The sequence below is a fragment of the Chiloscyllium plagiosum genome, unplaced genomic scaffold (genome assembly GCF_037043375.1).
Source record: "Chiloscyllium plagiosum isolate Xiang-an unplaced genomic scaffold, Cpla_swu_hap1 HiC_scaffold_6, whole genome shotgun sequence".
NCBI classification, from domain to species: Eukaryota; Metazoa; Chordata; class Chondrichthyes; order Orectolobiformes; family Hemiscylliidae; genus Chiloscyllium; species Chiloscyllium plagiosum.
The window spans coordinates 83,945,397-83,962,908 of record NW_028270144.1 but is presented as its reverse complement, the minus strand read 5'-3'; the positions used below and the strand labels follow the sequence as shown (position 1 = coordinate 83,962,908).

General features: G+C 40.2%; 1 protein-coding gene across 4 annotated transcripts in view; it reads right to left on the bottom strand.

Annotated features, from left to right (window-relative positions):
• LOC122550726 (protein mono-ADP-ribosyltransferase PARP4) overlaps window positions 1-17,512 on the bottom strand; it is a 143,726-nt gene that overhangs the window by 110,831 nt on the left and 15,383 nt on the right. For all 4 annotated transcript variants that reach the window (XM_043691882.2, XM_087988155.1, XM_043691878.2 and 1 more), the window contains exons 5-6: window positions 16,238-16,316; window positions 2,301-2,396 (exon numbers count right to left, since the gene is read on the bottom strand). In XM_043691882.2, the coding sequence (XP_043547817.2) occupies window positions 2,301-2,396; window positions 16,238-16,316 (175 nt within the window). The remainder of the gene's footprint in view (window positions 1-2,300; window positions 2,397-16,237; window positions 16,317-17,512) is intronic.

The window sequence follows — 17,512 nt, the reverse complement described above, 5'->3', positions numbered from 1 at the left end:
GAATGACGGTCATCCTGGACAAAGCAGACGACATCCAAAAAGCGCAACAACTACTTGCAGATACTAACACCTACCAAAAGAGGGAGTTTGACCCCACCCCACAGCTCACCAATAGGATAAACAACACACTGAGGAACCTAAAAAAAACAGACAGATAACCAGGCTTGACCTACAAAGAATGAAACCTGAAAGCAACAACACCCCCAGATGCTATGGACTACCTAAAGTGCACAAACCAGACATCCCACTCAGACCCATAGTATCACTACCAGGGATACCATCACACAAACTGGCGAAAGAACTACAGCAGAAACTGAAACACCTGATCAGCGGATCCAGACACTCTGTACAATCAACACAGGAATTTTTGGACATCATCAGAAACATACACATAGACAAGGAAGAAACTATGGTCTCATTCGACATAACGGCACTGTTCACCTCTATTGACAAAGCCCTAGCCAGAGAAACAATAGCCAACCTGCTGGACATACAGAACAGACAACAGAACGTTGAACCTATCAACAAAGACGGCATACTCAAACTACTGGACCTGTGCCTCACAACACACTTCACATTCAACAACCAAATATATGAACAAATCAACGGCACACCCATGGGCTCACCCATCTCTGGACTTATAGCAGAAGCAGTAATGCAAAGATTAGAACAAACAGTCTTATCGCAAATTCAACCCAAACTCTGGGTCAGATATGTAGATGATACCTTTGTAATCATTAAAAACACAGAAATAGAGAACACACACCAGATCATCAACACCACACTCACAGGAATCAGATTCACTCGAGAGGAAGAAAAGGACAACTAACTCCCATTCCTAGACGTGATGGTACAGAGAACACCTAATGGAGAATTCACCACAAAGGTATACAGGAAAGCCACACACACAGACCAAGTCCTAAACTACGAAAGCAACCACCCCAACATTCACAAAAGAAGTTGCATCAAGACACTGTTCAAAAGGGCCACAACACACTGCAGCACACCAGAACTGCAAAAAGAGGAAGAAGAACACCTATACAATGTATTTGCCAAAAACGGATACCCCCGCAATTTCATCAACAGATGCCTAAGGGAAAGACAACGGAATGAGGACATGCCACAATCCAAAGGACTAGCCACACTACCATACATCATAAACATTTCTCAACTGACAGCCAGACTACTGCGACCACTAGGACTCATAACAGCACACAAACCAACAGCCACTCTCAGACAACAACTCACCAGGACGAAGGACCCGATACCCAGCATGAGCAAAACCAATGTAGTGCACAAAATCCCATGCAAGGACTGCACAAAACACTACATAGGACAAACAGGAAGTCAGCTTGTGATCCGCATCCATGAACACCAACTAGCCACGAAATGACATGACCAGCTATCCTTAGTAGCCACACACTCAGATGACAAGCAACATGAGTTCGACTGGGACAACACTACTATTGTAGGACAAGCCAAACAGAGAACAGCCAGGGTATTCCTAGAGGCATGGCATTCATCCACAGATTCAATTAATAAGCACATCGACCTGGACCCAATATACCGGCCACTGCAGCGGATAGCGGGAACTGACAACCAGAAGCGGCAGATACAAATCACTATAAATGCCGGAGGAAACATCACAGAAGTGCTTCACAGGAGGCTCCCAAGCACTGAGGATGTCACCTAGACAGGGGACGAAACGTCTGCAACATAAATTTATCTCTTACCCCCACAGTACAACAGACCTCTAATTCTTTGTCCCACCCTCCTCCCTCTCATCCTCTCAAAATCCATTTATTTTCTAATTTTTCCCTATTCTTTCAATAGGTGATAAACATGTTTATTCTGTTTCTCTCTCCATTGCTTGGCAGAATCAATAAACATTTCTAACTCCTATTTTTTATTTTCTTAATATTGTGTATAAGCAAAGTTATTATGATTACTCTGAAAATCATGAGTACAACAACCCTTCCTTTATGGTCTCTTCTGAATAAATTATCTATTGTCTGTACTAATCATTCATTACCTGACAAGGACCTAATAAATCACATGAAGCTGATTTTGCCAATGGTGATGTACTTTAATAGATTATCCTTTTTTACCTTTAGCATATTCTAGTTCCTTACTTTAAAGGCAACAGACATGTCCACGACATGTATCCTGGGGCTCATGTTACAGTAACGTTTTTTAGTGAATATGTAACCAGCACAAATATAAGGAATATTCATAACAGAAATGCTGGATTTGTGGAGTTCAATCAGAAGCTCACATGCTCAAACAGCAAAGTTACTGACCTGTTCAAGGTGAGAAGATATTCGATAAGGAAATTTGTCATTTTTCTGAGAAACCTGTAATTCAACCACCACGAAAGCAACAGCTGCATTTTCATTCTATAGAAAATGTAAGAAAATCTCAGTAAAGAAATGGCTTGCTGTACAGCTGGTTGAAAAAAAAATTAATATCCTCCAGGTTCCACAGTCCAAAGATGTGCAGGTCAGGTGAATTGACCGTGCTAAATTGCCCGTAGTGTTAGGTAAAGGGTAAACGTAGGGGCATGGGTGGGTTGCGCTTCGGCGGGGCGGTGTGGACTTGTTGGGCCGAAGGGCCTGTTTCCACACTGTAAGTAATCTAATCTAAACATAACAAGGCTAATAATTAAACTAATAAATAAATATTGCTTCGACTTATTATCTTGAACCTCAGTGGGCTGACTGGATAGATGATAATTAATTTTGTTTGAATCTTTTCTTGTTAATTTTCATTATATATAACCTGTAATTGGGCGACACGGTGGCACAGTGGTTAGCACTGCTGCCTCACAGCGCCAGAGACCCGGGTTCAATTCCCGACTCAGGCGACTGACTGTGTGGAGTTTGCACGTTCTCCCCGTGTCTGCGTGGGTTTCCTCCGGGTGCTCCGGTTTCCTCCCACAGTCCAAAGATGTGCAGGTCAGGTGAATTGGCCAGGCTAAATTGCCCATAGTGTTAGGTAAAAGGGATTAATGTAGGGGAATGGGTGGGTTGCGCTTCGGCGGGTCGGTGTGGACTTGTTGGGCCGAAGGGCCTGTTTCCGCACTGTAAGTAATCTAATCTAAAAATAACATGTCTATTTAAACACAAAATGATTTTCCTTTGTTAATGACAAGCTTCTAATGCAAACTTAACTTAGTGCTGATCACTATAAGTAAATCAAGTTTGTATCTGCTATATAGATGTATGCAAGGATATCTCAATGGTTCAGTGTTTGAGAGAACCCTCCAGGTTCCACAATCTTCGACCAAGACATTTAGCAGCATTTAGATTTTAGTGAGACTAGTGAAATTTTGTAAGCCTTGTACTTGATTATTTCCAATTGATTTTGTTTCTAACTGAATGAAAAGTCAACAGTAGGAACATTTCTGCCTGCACAATGTAGGTAGAAAGTGAGATTGAGGCAATTTCACGTTAATAGATTGTAACAGCTGATTATGTGCTAAACCCAAGTGCGTATGCATGAATTGTCTGCTGCCAAATACACTCTTTTAAAACATTTATATGTTGAATAGCACAACGAGTATGGAGCAGACTCATAAATACAAACCTAACTAGTATGAAGTATCATTTTAAGAAAACATTTGTCTTGATATTAATAAAATAGTGCTAAAATTAATGGATTGGACTTTTGTCAAGTGTGCACTATGTGCAGAATTGTTTTAATTAGCAACAATTAAGCAGCAACTATAATTTTGAATCTTTAACACTTCTAAACCAACTACAGCTTGCTAAACCATTCTGAATGCCAATAACTGTTATAATATAGCTACAGAATAGGACTCAGAGTCATAGAGTCATAGAGATGCACAGCATGGAAACAGACCCTTCGGTCCAACCCGTCCATGCTGACCAGATATCCCAATCCAATCTAGTCCCACCTGCCAGCACCCGGCCCATATCCCTCCAAACCCTTCCTATTCATATACCCATCCAAATGCCTCTTAAACGTTGCAATTGTACCAACCTCCACCACTTCCTCTGGTAGCTCACTCAATACACGTACCATCCTCTGTATGAAAAAGTTGCCCCTTAGGTCTCTTTTATATCTTTCCCCCCTCACCCTATACCCTCTAGTTCTGGACTCCCCCGACCCCAGGGAAAAGACTTTGTCTATTTACCCTAACCATGTCCCTCATAATTTTGTAAACCTTTATAAGGTCATCCCTCAGCCTCCGATTGGGGAAAACAGCCCCAGCCTGTTCAGTCTCTCCCTATAGCTCAAATCCTCCAACCCTGGCAATGTCCTTGTAAATCTTTTCTGAACCTTTCAACATCTTTCCGATAGGAAGGAGACCAGAATTGCTTGCAATATTCCAACAATGGCCTAACCAATGTCCTGTACAGCTGCAACATGACCTGCCAACTCCTGTTCTCAATACTCTGACCAATAAAAGAAAACATACCATACGCCTTCTTCACTATCCTATCTACCTATGACTCCACTTTCAAGGAGCTATGAACCTGCACTCCAAGGTCTCTTTGTTCAGCAACACTCCCTAGGACCTTACTATTAAGTATATAAGTCCTGCTAAGATTTGCTTTCCCAAAATGCTGCACCTCGCATTTATCTGAATTAAACTCCATCTGCCACTTCTCAGCCCATTGGTCAAGATCCTCTTGTAATCTGAGGTAACCCTCTTCGCTGTCCACTACACCTCCAATTTTGATCAAGATCCTCTTGTAATCTGAAGTAACTCTCTTCGCTGTCCACTACACCTCCAATTTTGGTGTCATCAGCAAACTTACTAACTGTACCTCTTATGCTCGTATCCAAATTATTTGTGTAATTGACAAAAAGTAGAGAACACCGCACTGATCCTTGTGGCACTCCATTGGTCACAGGCCTCCAGTCAGAAAAACAACCCTCCACCACCACCCTCTATCTTTTACCTTTGAGCCAGTTCTGTATTCAAATGGCTAGTTTTCCCTGTATTCCATGAGATCTAACCTTGCTAATTAGTCTCCCATGGGGAACCTTGTCGAATGCCTTACTGAAGTCCATACAGACCACATCTACCATTCTGCCCTCATCAATCCTCTTTGTTACTTCTTCGAAAAACTCAATCAAGTTTGTGAGACATGATTTCCCATGCACAAAGCCATGTTGACTATCCCTAATCAGTCCTTGCCTTTCCAAATACATGTACATCCTGTCCCTCAGGATTCCCTCCAACAACTTGCCCACCACCAATGTCAGGCTCACTGGTTTACAGTTCCCTGGCTTGTCCTTACCACCCTTCTTAAACAGGAGCACCATGTTAGCCAACCTCCAGTCTTCCGGTACTATCAATGATACAAATATCTCAGCAAGAGGCCAAGCAATCACTTCTCTAGCTTCCCACAGAGGGTACACCTGATCAGGTTCTGGGGATTTATCCACCTTTATCCGTTGGAAGACCTCCAGCACTTCCTCCTCTGTAAGATGAACATTTTGCAAGATGTCCCATCTACTTCCCTACAGTCTATATCTTCCATATCCTTTTCCACAATAAATACTGATGGAAAATACTCATTTAGTATCTCCCCCATTTTCTGTGGCTCCACACAAAGGCCGCCTTGCTGATCTTTGAGGGGCCCTATTCTCTCCCTAGTTACCCTTTAGTCCTTAATGTATTTGTAAAAACCCTTTGGATTCTCCTTAATTTTATTTGCCAATGCTATCTCATGTCCCCTTTTTGCCCTCCTGATTTCCCTCTTAAGTATAGTCCTACTGACTTTATACTCTTCTAAGGATTCACTCGATCAATGCTTCCTTCTTTTTCATAACCAAACCCTCAATTTCTTTAGTCATCCAGCATTCCCTATACCTACCCGCCTTTCCTTTCACCCTAACAGGAATATACCTTCTCTGGATTCTCGTTACCTCATTTCTGAAGGCTTCCCATTTTCCAGCCGTCCATTTGCCTGCGAACATCTGCCCCTAATCGGCTTTCTAAAGTTCTTGCCTAATAGTGTCAAAATTGGCCTTTCTCCAATTTATAACTTCAACTTTTAGATCTGGTCTATCCTTTTCCATCAATATTTTAAAACTAATAGAATTATGGTCACTGCCCCCAAAGTGCTCCCCCACTGACACTTCAGTCACCTGCCCTGCCTTATTTCCCAATAGTAGGTCACATTTTGCACCTTCTCTAGTTGGTACATCCACATCCTGAATCAGAAAATTTTCTTGTACACACTTAACAAATTCCTCTCCATCTAAACCCTTAACACTATGGCAGTCCCAGTCTATGTTTGGAAAGTTAAAATCCCTACCATAACCACCCTATTATTCTTACAGATAGCTGAGATCTCCTTACAAATTTGTTCCTCAATTTCTCTCTGACTATTAGGGGGTCTATAATACAATCCCAATAAGGTTATCATCCCTTTCTTATTTCTCAGTTCCACCCAAATAACTTCCCTGGATGTATTTCCGGGAATATCCTCCCTCAGCACAGTTGTAATGCTATCCCTTATCAAAAACGCCACTCTCCATCCTCTCTTACCTCCCTTTCTATCCTTCCTGTAGCATTTGTATCCTGGGACATTAAGCTGCCATCCTGCCCATCCCTGAGCCATGTTTCTGTAATTGCTATGATATCCCACTCCCATGTTCCTAACCATGCCCTCAGTTCATCTGCCTTCCCTAATAGGCCCCTTGCATTGAAATAAACGCAGTTTAATTTATTAGTCCTACCTTGTTCCTGCCTGCCCTGACTGTTTGACTCACTTCTGTTCTCAACTGTACCAGTCTCAGACTGATCTCTTTCCTCACTATCTCCCTAGTTCCCACATCATCACCACCTCCCTCCCCACCCCTCCCACCTTACTAGTTTAAATCCTCCCAAGCAGCTCTAGCAAATTTCCCTGCCAGTACATTAGTCCCCTTCCAATTTAGGTGCAATCTATCCTTCTTGTACAGGTCACTTTTACCCAAAAGAAATTCCAATGATCCAAAAATGTGAATCCTTTTCCCATATATCAGCTCCTCAGCCATGCATTCAAGTGCTCTATCCTCCTATTCCTGCCCTCACTAGCTCGTAGCAGCGGGAGTAATCCAGATATTACTACTCTTGAGGACCTCCTTTTTAAATTCTTGCCTGACTCTCTGTAATCTCCTTTCAGAATCTCAACCTCGTCCCTTCCTATGTCGTTGGTTCCAATCTGGACAATGACCTCTTGCTGGCCCCTCTCCCCAGTGAGAACATTCTGCACCCTCTCTGAGATATCCTTGATCCTGGCACCAGGGAAGCAACACACCATTCTGATTTTTCGTTGCTGGCCACAGAAACATCTGTCTGTACCTCAGACTAGAGAATCCCCTAATACAATTGATCTCTTGGAACCCGACGTATCCCTCATCGCATTAGAGCCAGTCTCAATACCAGAAACTTGGGTGTTCCCGCTACATTCCCCTGAGAATCGATCACCCCCTACATTTTCCAAAATAGCATACCTGTTTGAAATGGGTATAGCTACAAAAGACTCCTGCACTAGCTGCCTACCTCTCTTACCTTTCCTGGAGTTAATCCATCTATGTGACTGTATCTGAGACTTTTCCTCCTTCTTACAACTGCCATCCATCACATACTGTTGCTGTTGCAAATTCCTCATTGCTTCTAACTGTCTCTCCAACCGATCCATTTAATCTGATAAGATTTGCAACCAACAGCATTTATGGCAGATATAATCCGCAGTAACCCTTGAACTCTCTTTAAACTCCCACATCTGACAAAGTACACATCACTCTACTAAAGAACATTTTTGCTCCTTCACAGTCTACAGAACTAGAAAATAACACCATCCTATTCCTCCACAAACACTGCCCCAGATTAAATTAATAGTTATGGCTTATATTTTAAGTTTAATCAAGAGACATATCTCCAAAAAACATATAATCAAGAAAGAACCCACTCTACTCACTACTGCAGACTTTCTGTAGGCCACACTTAAAACAACAATTCACTTATCTGATTCTGTGCGGTGAACTTCGCCCAACAGTTCCTCCAAGATTAGTTGTGAATTGCACTATTTGTTAATTTTCCCAGATGCACTCCGATGTCCAGTGATACATGAATTCAAACAGCAAAAGCAGTGTCAGTTTCTTTCTCTCTCTCTCTCTCTCTCTCTCTCTTGCACTGACCTCACCATGGGTTGCGAACAATGTTTGCACACCAAACAGAAAAAACAAATTGATTCACAACTTTTATGGAACAACATAAGTGCTGTTCTGGAGGGGGAGAGATTACCAACAATACCAAAGGTGCAACATATGGCAATACAACAGATATATTGACACCTCAACAGTTCAGATGATCTTTCAGTGGTCAGAGGATGTACAGTTTAAAGAGCATAAAATCATACAATAGTACATAAATTGTATCTAACATATACTAAGGAATCACAGCATTACGTGAGGTTTTGTAGTTTTATGGCTCTAGGGTGATCAATTCTGTGGGAAACAAATCAGGCACACCTCAATAGTGCTGGATAGGGAGCATGGGGTTATTGTGAGATGTAACAAGGTACAGGCAAGCGTTTCAGGAAATGATGAACTGAGATAGACATGTAGACAGCAGGTGATCCTGGTGTTGAGTGATGGCTCTGACTTGCAGATAGATTGTAAGAAATTACATTATCATTCTCTTATTCAGAGTCAATTACATGGCCATTTCCTTGCCATTCAAAAGCCTATTTACAGTTTCATCCCATATTCAAAAATCAATAAGAACATTATAGTTGGAATTATGACTACTCTCTATAGTCAAAAAAATACAATTAACACCAGATCTGGCCATTAAGGGATGATTTGCATTATATTGTTTCTGGAAGTGTGATGGTCACTGCATTGTGTCTTGAGTGGCATGTGATTGTGAGGGAGTGACTGGGGGTTATCTTGTGAGCATTAAGAACTGTGTTGTAAAGATTTGTATAAAGGAAAGACTGTTTCCTTTGTTTAGAGAGTGCTTCCATGGCGAAGAATGTTCAGGCTTTCTCCAAAGCTTGTATTGTAATGTGCTTAATAAAATTTTGCTTGTTCACAGAAGTTGGTGTGTTACAGTTGCATCAAGTGTGTAAGAACCTCAGAAAAAATGAACCTAACATTTGGTGGGATTCCAACATACACAGAGCTTCTAGATGGACTGAATAAGTGATCGTATGAGTGCCGGTTGTGTGAGATGGATGGGCCCACGAGATAAGATTTACCTCGATTTGTCTCCTTAACCTTCCACTCAGTCAATCCCTCGTCCCCTCTGGCTCTATGACAGAATCTATGAGGTAATTTATGCACTTGCATGCCAACGAGTTTGCTTTCAGAATCATAAGTTACTGGGCATTCAGAGGTTAAAGTCCCCGGGTTTAACTGGGGTTTGGGTCCCCTGGGTTTAAAAGGAGTTTAAAGTCCCGTAGGTAAGAGGGGGTTAAAGTCATCTAGTGGTGAGGTTTGAGGCTCCGAAACATAGAATGCTAAAAAAAAAGAGATGGAGAATATTTGCTGAGCCTGTCTCTATCACCCTACCTTAGACCAGTTGTTAAGAGGGAGATCCCTCACATGAAGGTCAGAACCCTGAAGTGGGTCTGGAGACTACAGACAAGAGGTTTGAGGCTCCAGAGCATTAAAAAAGTTAGAAATGAGGAACTTCAAAGAAAAACATTGAAACAAAATTTGGTACTTCTTAAAGTTATCACCTTTATCCCCCAGACCTCCCCTTCAAAGTACTTTTAGGACCACATGATGTCACCGGAAAAAGGGGTGAAAGTGGACCCGGTCTGCTCGGATCCTGACAGTAGAGTGCATTGACTGCCGGGGAGCTTTGTCCGGGTTTTTCTTGTGGGTGTCTCAGTTTCTGGGCTGTGGACTCGACTCTGAGAGCCTCGACTTCTTCCGGGGGAAGGGAGTGACTTGGACTGCTGTGCTGTGAGGTCGCTGCAAGGGTTTTCTCTTTATATAAATATAATTTCATTGAGAGGATGTGAAAAAAAACGAGAAATGCTGGAATTCAGGTTGTACTAATACTTAGGTCGAAAAAGTAATCTCAATTCAATGTGTTTTGGGGACTATGCAATCGGGTAGATTTTGTTTTTACATTAATATTATACAACATTAGGTCCTTTATTAAAATTATCAAACACGTAACCTTAAAACAAATTGATTTAGGCCTCTGATTTGTTTGAACTTCTACAATGCCTGTTTCAAAAAAACAGTTGTGTCAGTGGTCATGCCTTAGCCAGATGAGAGTATTGTATTAAAATATCTTTGCTTTTTTTTAATGCAAAAAGAAGACTACATTTTAATTTTGATGTTGTTAATATTTTAGAGAATACTAGAATTTGAGGTTTAAGTTGTCTCAATTATTGTTAAGACTTCATTGGCCCCTTTCATATTGCAAATTCATAGAATGTTGACCTTGTTGTGGAAGAATCACTCAATGTTCTATAAAAAATTACCAGGAGACGCAGAAAATCCTTCACGAAATTAAACTTTAATCTTGCAAAATCAAAGCTGGGAGAGCCAGCAAAATGTCCTTCCTGGCTCCCACAATTTCTTTGTTCTCCTCCAGTTTATACAATTTGTTGGTCCCGCGCTTATCGGATAATGTTAGCATAGCCAATCATGCTGGCTTGCTTTAACTTTCTAAACTAATCATCGTCTGCCACACTGGTTCCCTCCATCACACTTAACCTAGCATATTACAACACCAACATCTTCAGCATTAGCTCATCTCCCAATGATTTAACCAACCTATCACAATGCACTACCATTATCTGTTACTGGAGCCCTGAAAGAGGATCTCGGCATACATTGCAACACTAAGTTAACTACATGACTGCCATAATAACTTCCATAACCTCGACCAAAGTGTCACTGCAATTCTGACTGCTTTATTTGGAAAGTTTTATTTGGAGAACATATTTTAATATATTCTGCATTTGTTTCCCATGAATATTTGAGATTTAAATCTGAGCTGAAACTGCCTCTTCAATGGCTAAACACAGGAAATGTTTTGTTGTTTTCTTGCTGTTCCAGATTTTTGAAATACTTTTCCTACAGCTTTCACACTAGCCAAGTATTAATTTGTTAAAGGAAAATAACTTTGGAATAACCTGAAGGGAGTCCCCCGAGGGTTTGATTTTAGGACCACTGATTGTTGTTTATAAATGACTGAATTGTTTAGGCAGTACAATTTAGAAGTTTATGCATTGTATAAAAATTGATAACATTACAAATAGTGAACAGTGTAAAATACTTCAAAACTTCAAAGAATGTTGAAATAGGCAGGAACAATTTAGTGCAGTTAAATGAGTGATTGTCTTTAAACTGGTATCCACCTTGACAAGGAAGGAATAAGAGAGGAAATGCGAAGAAACTTTCAGCAGCTAACATCGTCTCTAGAGATTCTCCATTCACAGGTAAAGCATGCCTTCGAACCACCCTTTCACAACCTGATCCAATAATTCATTCAGCTCCCTAGTCATGAGCACTAAAAGTGAAGAAGCTAATAACAGTGAAGAAGTGCTCTGTACACGTTTTGTCAGTAACCTTCCTACAGACATTAAAGCACATGAGCTTTACCTTGTCTATCGATAATTTAAGGGATATGACAGTTCACTGATCAAGCTAACGTCAAAACAGCCAGTTGGCTTTTTTTACATTTGACAGCATAGCAGGAGCAGAAGCAGCAAAGAATGCTGCAGTCACCTAGCCTGCAGTTTCAGCTGCGGCCCTGCTCACTGAGATGTGCTGGTATCCTCCATCTGAAGCTTCTCTGCAAGGATGGAAGTCTCGTCCGTTTTGTTAAGTATTTAACACCCTTAACCAAGAATTCAGATTTCTTCATGGAGGGGTGTGCAAGGACAGACTGGATTCTGTTTTCAGGTTGGACTTTACTGCAGGAGATTTTGGACAACTGTCTCGTTTCCACTCGACTTGGAGGGGGTGGAGTGGTCACTAAGGACTGTGGTTTTAAGAACTTTACCTGTGAACTTTCTTTTCCATGTGGGAGGATCCTGCAGATTCTATCTACTGTATGGACTAGTAGTTTTTGTTGTTATAGTTATTGTATGCTGTGAGTCAATGACTTGCTTAAATACTGACTGTTAAAGTCTTTCAAAAGCTCGTAGTGCCATCTATGTGGTTATCATGGAATGATAAAAGGAAGGAGTATGATATTAAAGAGTTAACTTGCTCTGTTGACCTGCAAGAAATTGGATATCCCGAGACTGGGGTGCCTCTGCCTTACAGATGATAGATTGTAAGAAATTACATTACCTCCTATTCAGAGCCATTTACATGGCCATTTCCTTGCCATTCAAAAGCCTATTTACATTTTCATCCCCTATTCAGATATCAATAAGAACATTATAGGTGGAATTCTGATTACTCCCTGTAGTTAAAAAAAACAATTTAAACCAGATCTGGCCATTAAGGGATGATTTGCATTACATTGTGTCTTGAGTGGCATGTGACTGTGTGGGAATGACTGGGGGTTGTCTTGTGAGCATTACTAACTGTGGTATAAAGGTTTTGTATAAAGGAAGGACTGTTTCCTTTGTTCAGGGAGAGCTTCCCTGTACATGCTTCGCAACCATGGTGAAGAGTGTTCAAGGGTTTCTCCAAAGCTTGTTTTGTAATGTGCTTAATAAAATGTTGCTTGTTCAAAGAAACTGGCATGTTACAGTTGTAGAACCTCAGAAAAGAAGAACCTAACAGGTGTTGGATTTCTTGAGTGTGGTTGGAAATACACTCATGCAGGCAAATGAGGATACTTCATGTTACTGACTTGTGGCTTTTACGTTGTGGGAAGGTTTTGGGAAGTCGGGAACTGAGTTACTGCTCTTGTAGCCATAACATTTATGTGGTTTGTCATATTGAATTTCTGATCAATTAGATTCATCTGGTTTATATCCATCTAGCAAACAGAGAAACATGAGATGATCTATCATTTACATTAGTATATAAAGTACAGCATAAATACAGGCTATCAATCCTTTCCCAGGTGGAAACTGGTTGCTATTTATGTACTGTAACGTTTCCCCAATTAATAACAGCTGTTCCTATTCACAACTGGAACATACACACTCAATTAACACAGTATTTGCAACATTAGCAGAAGTTACCTTGAGAAGAAACACCGTATTTATGTGAAACTCAATGTTGTTGAGACCTTCACTACTTTTATTTTAATCATTTTTGGTTTGGGACTATGAACTGTGAGCTGAAAGCAACTTTTAGATTGTGAGCAGCAGCTTGTTTTCCTTCTAAAAACAAATGAACTGATATTTGTTTATGAGGCTAGGTCTGGAAGTTAATTGGAGGTGGATTCTTGTTCAAAGTACTCTCCAGGCATTTTGAATCCAGAAAGGTATTATGCTCAAACAGATGTTTGAATATTAGCTGGTGACTCACAGGATGTTATTGTGCCAAGCGGTCTAACAAAGAAAATGTTGGAAAAAACAGAAAGAGAAACCAAAGTTTGAACTGATTTTGAACTGTGCTTTTTTGTCAGAAGGATTGTGGCTGCCAAACCTACAGGATGGAGATTTGATTGCTCTCTAGTTATCATTATTAACTGCCTGAAAGTTCAGAGAATAAAATGTCAGATTATAAGAATTAAATGATTATTCCGTACAGTGGAAGCTATTTGCATTTATCGCATGTCTTCAGAAATCAAACAAGATATAATCCTACATTCTTGTGATATTACAGATCATGGAGACTGCTTAAATAAACTAACCAGTTACACCCCTCTTATTTCTCTTCTAATTTATCCCTGAACTGTGTCTATATATAGGTCTGTCTGTCTTTGCATGAATGGGGGCTAGAATCAAAGAGGCCTGGGTTTAAATCAGTTTAAATAAGATAAATTTGAGTTATAGAATCTACAGTGTGAAAACAGGCCCTTCGGCCCAACAAGTCCACACTGACCCTCTGAAGAGTAACCCACCAGACCCATTACCCCACTACTCTACATTTACCCAAGACTAATGCACTTAACCTACACATCCCTGAACACTATGGACAATTTAGCATGGCCAATTCACCTAACTTGCACATCTTTGGATTGTGGGAGGAAACCAGAGCACTCGGAGGAAACTCATGCAGACACAAGGAGAATGTGCAAACTCCACACAGACAGTCGCCCGATGTGGGAATCGAACCCTGGTCCCTGGCACTGTGAGGCAATGGTGCGAACCACTGAGCTACCGTGCCGCCCCCAATTAGTGTACATTGTTGTTTAACTTTGCTCTGCTAAAGCTACTGTGTTATTAATAAAGTTTTAATTACTATGCTTAAGCTATAAATTTGATGTATGGTATCATTTATTCACAAAGTCAGGTACTGGTTATTTAAAACAGCCTGGATAGGAACCATTGGGATCAATTTTGAGGGTGAATGTGTATTTTAATTTTGCTATGTTGCAAATACAGGATATAGGAAGGCTGGTTTGCTTTGGCTGTATGCCTCCATGTTGTGACAGTATACATTTTCTTCTTAGCGAGGTTTGAGAAGGTTTGTAGCTCAGGTTGAGGTTCTGGATGTAGGTTTGCTCGCTGAGCTGGAAGGTTCATTTCCAGATGTTTCGTCACCCTACTAGGTAACTTCTTCAGTGGGCCTCCGGGCGAAGCACTGCTGATGATTTCTGCTTTCTATTTACATGTTTGGGTTTCCCAAACATATAAATAGAAAGTAGAAATCATCAGCAGTGCTTCGCCTGGAGGCCCACTGAAGGTGTTACCTAGTAGGGTGACGAAACGTCTGGAATTGAACCTTCCAGCTTAACGAGCAAACCTACATCCACATTTTGTTCTGAACTTTACAAAGTAATAGAGTGTTATTGGTTTGTTTGTAATATTTGGTTTCTTGACATAGACAAAAGATAATTTATGACATTTATGTCAGGTTTTCATGATCAAGTCTTCCCACTGCAGCTAAAGACAACACAAAAACTGTCGATTAAGAATGAATAGCTTTATTAAACTCTCTCGCAGTCCATTCACACAAGAATAGCACAGCACAGTCCAGAATTCCTTGCCTCCGTGATTATTTGCCTGGCTGTGTGTTATTAGAAGACAATTAAACAATCACTGGATGTCTACTTTGCCTATTTGCATAAACTGGCTACCCTGGCTAAGAAACAGAAACACTGAGTTCTGCCACCATTGTGTATTCGTGACAGAGGAAGTGAATGTTGAACATGTTAGATGGATTGCCAATCCATGGGCTGTTTCTCCTGGATGATGTCAAGCTTCTTGAATGTTGCTGGAGTTTGAGCAGTCAGGAGATGAGTTACTTACAGCAGAATTCCCATTATGTCAGGTACATAATGAAAAGCATAATGGTTGCTTACACATTGTGATTACTGAAAATAGCCCATGCCTTGAACAATGACTGACATACAAGGAGGGCACATAATACAGCAGAATTGTAGAGTCAATTTGTTCTGTAATGTAACTCTTCCATGGAAATGTGAAAACAGTATAGTGTTTATACAGCAAATAATTATTTTATGCAAATTAGATCAAACAACTTCATTTTTGACTGGCAGTTGTAAAATTTTGAGATAACAAACATGCCTTGATTCCCAAAGACTGCAAATTATGGCACAAATAAATCACTAAAACTCAAAGTATATACAAATATGAATAAGGTTTGACTATTAAAATACTATTCTTTTTTCATTGTCATGTAACTGCAACCAAGAAGTCTTGCAAGCAATCTACTCCCTATGCTGTGCCAATACACCTTTGACTGAATTGACTATACACTGCGATTCTTATTTTGCTACTTCTTTACTGTCATTCTTTTCTCTGCTCTGTCATTCCACACTGCAAATCTGTGATTTAGAACTCATCCACAGAGTTATATGTTGTAACCTGTGTCGCATCTTGCCTTCCTTTCCCATGTATTGCACCACTAATCCAAGTGTTTTCAGTTAAATACATAAGACATAATTGTTCTGGCAACTCGCTTCAAACATTCTGAACCAATTGTAGGGGAAGTAAGTGGGCTAAAGTCATTACTTTATCACGATGGCAACAGTCATGCTCAATGCTTTTCAGATGATTCTAAAATACACTGTAGCTTTGCTGCTTTAATGGTGTGTAAAGTAAATAATACCTACATATAATTGTCCATCACTCACAGAAAACAAAACCATAAAAAAAAGAAAACAGATGAAAAGAAATCAATTAAAATGAATTAATTAACTGCAAACCTTTTCCATTATGGAATACTTTGCCACCTCAAATTCCTGTGGAAAAGGAGGAATGTTGCTGTCATGTGTGGAAATAAACCTGTGGAGAAAAGAACAAAAAAAGGGGTCGATGGAGTATATTTATTGGTTAATTTGTGAAAAATTACTGAAATTAATGTTTATGCTGAAAAACACAGTGATATAGTAGATTGGAGTACCAACACAAAAGGACAGTGCAATTTCATGCAGATTCATACTAACAGTTCCCCAAAAGTGAATTAAAGATTTTATCTGTTAAATCTTTGGAAAATATTTTGAATCTCTACAAGGAAGCAGAAAGTTCTTGGCATAACTTTGAGGCTAATTATAGAGTCATACAGCACAGAAACAGACCCATCAGTGCAACTCATCCATGCCAACTAGAACTCCAAAACTAAACTAGTCCTATTTGCCTAGATTTGGCCTATATCCCTCTAAATCTTTCCTATTCATGTTCATGTTCCTCTCCAAATGTCTTTTAAATGTTGTAACTCTAGCTGCATGTATTACTTCCTCTACCAGTTAATTTCATATACAAACCACCCTGTATGAAAAAGTTGCCGCTTAGGTCCCTTTTAAATCATTCTCCTCCCATCTTAAAATTATGCACTCTAGTTTTGAACTCCCCTACTCTAGGGAAGAGACCTTTGTCATTCATCATATCTATTCCCCAATGATTTTATAAACATCTATAAAGGTCACCACCCAACCTCCTATACTTCAATGAAACAAGTCTCAGCCTATCCAGGCTCTCCTTAAACTCAAACTGTCCAGTCCCAATAACATCCTGATAAATCTTCTCTGCACCTTTTTCAATTTACTATTATCCTTCTTATAGCAGAGCCACCAGAACTGTATATAGTACTCCAAAAGCAGCCTTACCAACATCCTATACCACTGCAACATGACATCTCAACTCCTATATGCAATGGTCTGAGCAATGAAGGTAAGCATGCCAAACACCTTTTTTATCACCCTACCTACCTGTGACACAATCTTCATGGAACTATATACCTGAACCCCTACATCTCTCTGTTCAACATCACTCGCCAGGTCCCTACTATTAACTGTGTAAGTCCTGCTCTTGTTTGGCTTGCTAAAATGCAACACTTGACATTTATCTAAATTAAATTCCATTTGTCGCTCCTCAGCCCATTGGTTCAACTGATCAAGATCCCTTTGTACTGAGATAACCTTCACTAACACTAACAAAGACTGGTGTAAACTTAACAGCATATCATCTGCATCTGGATAGGA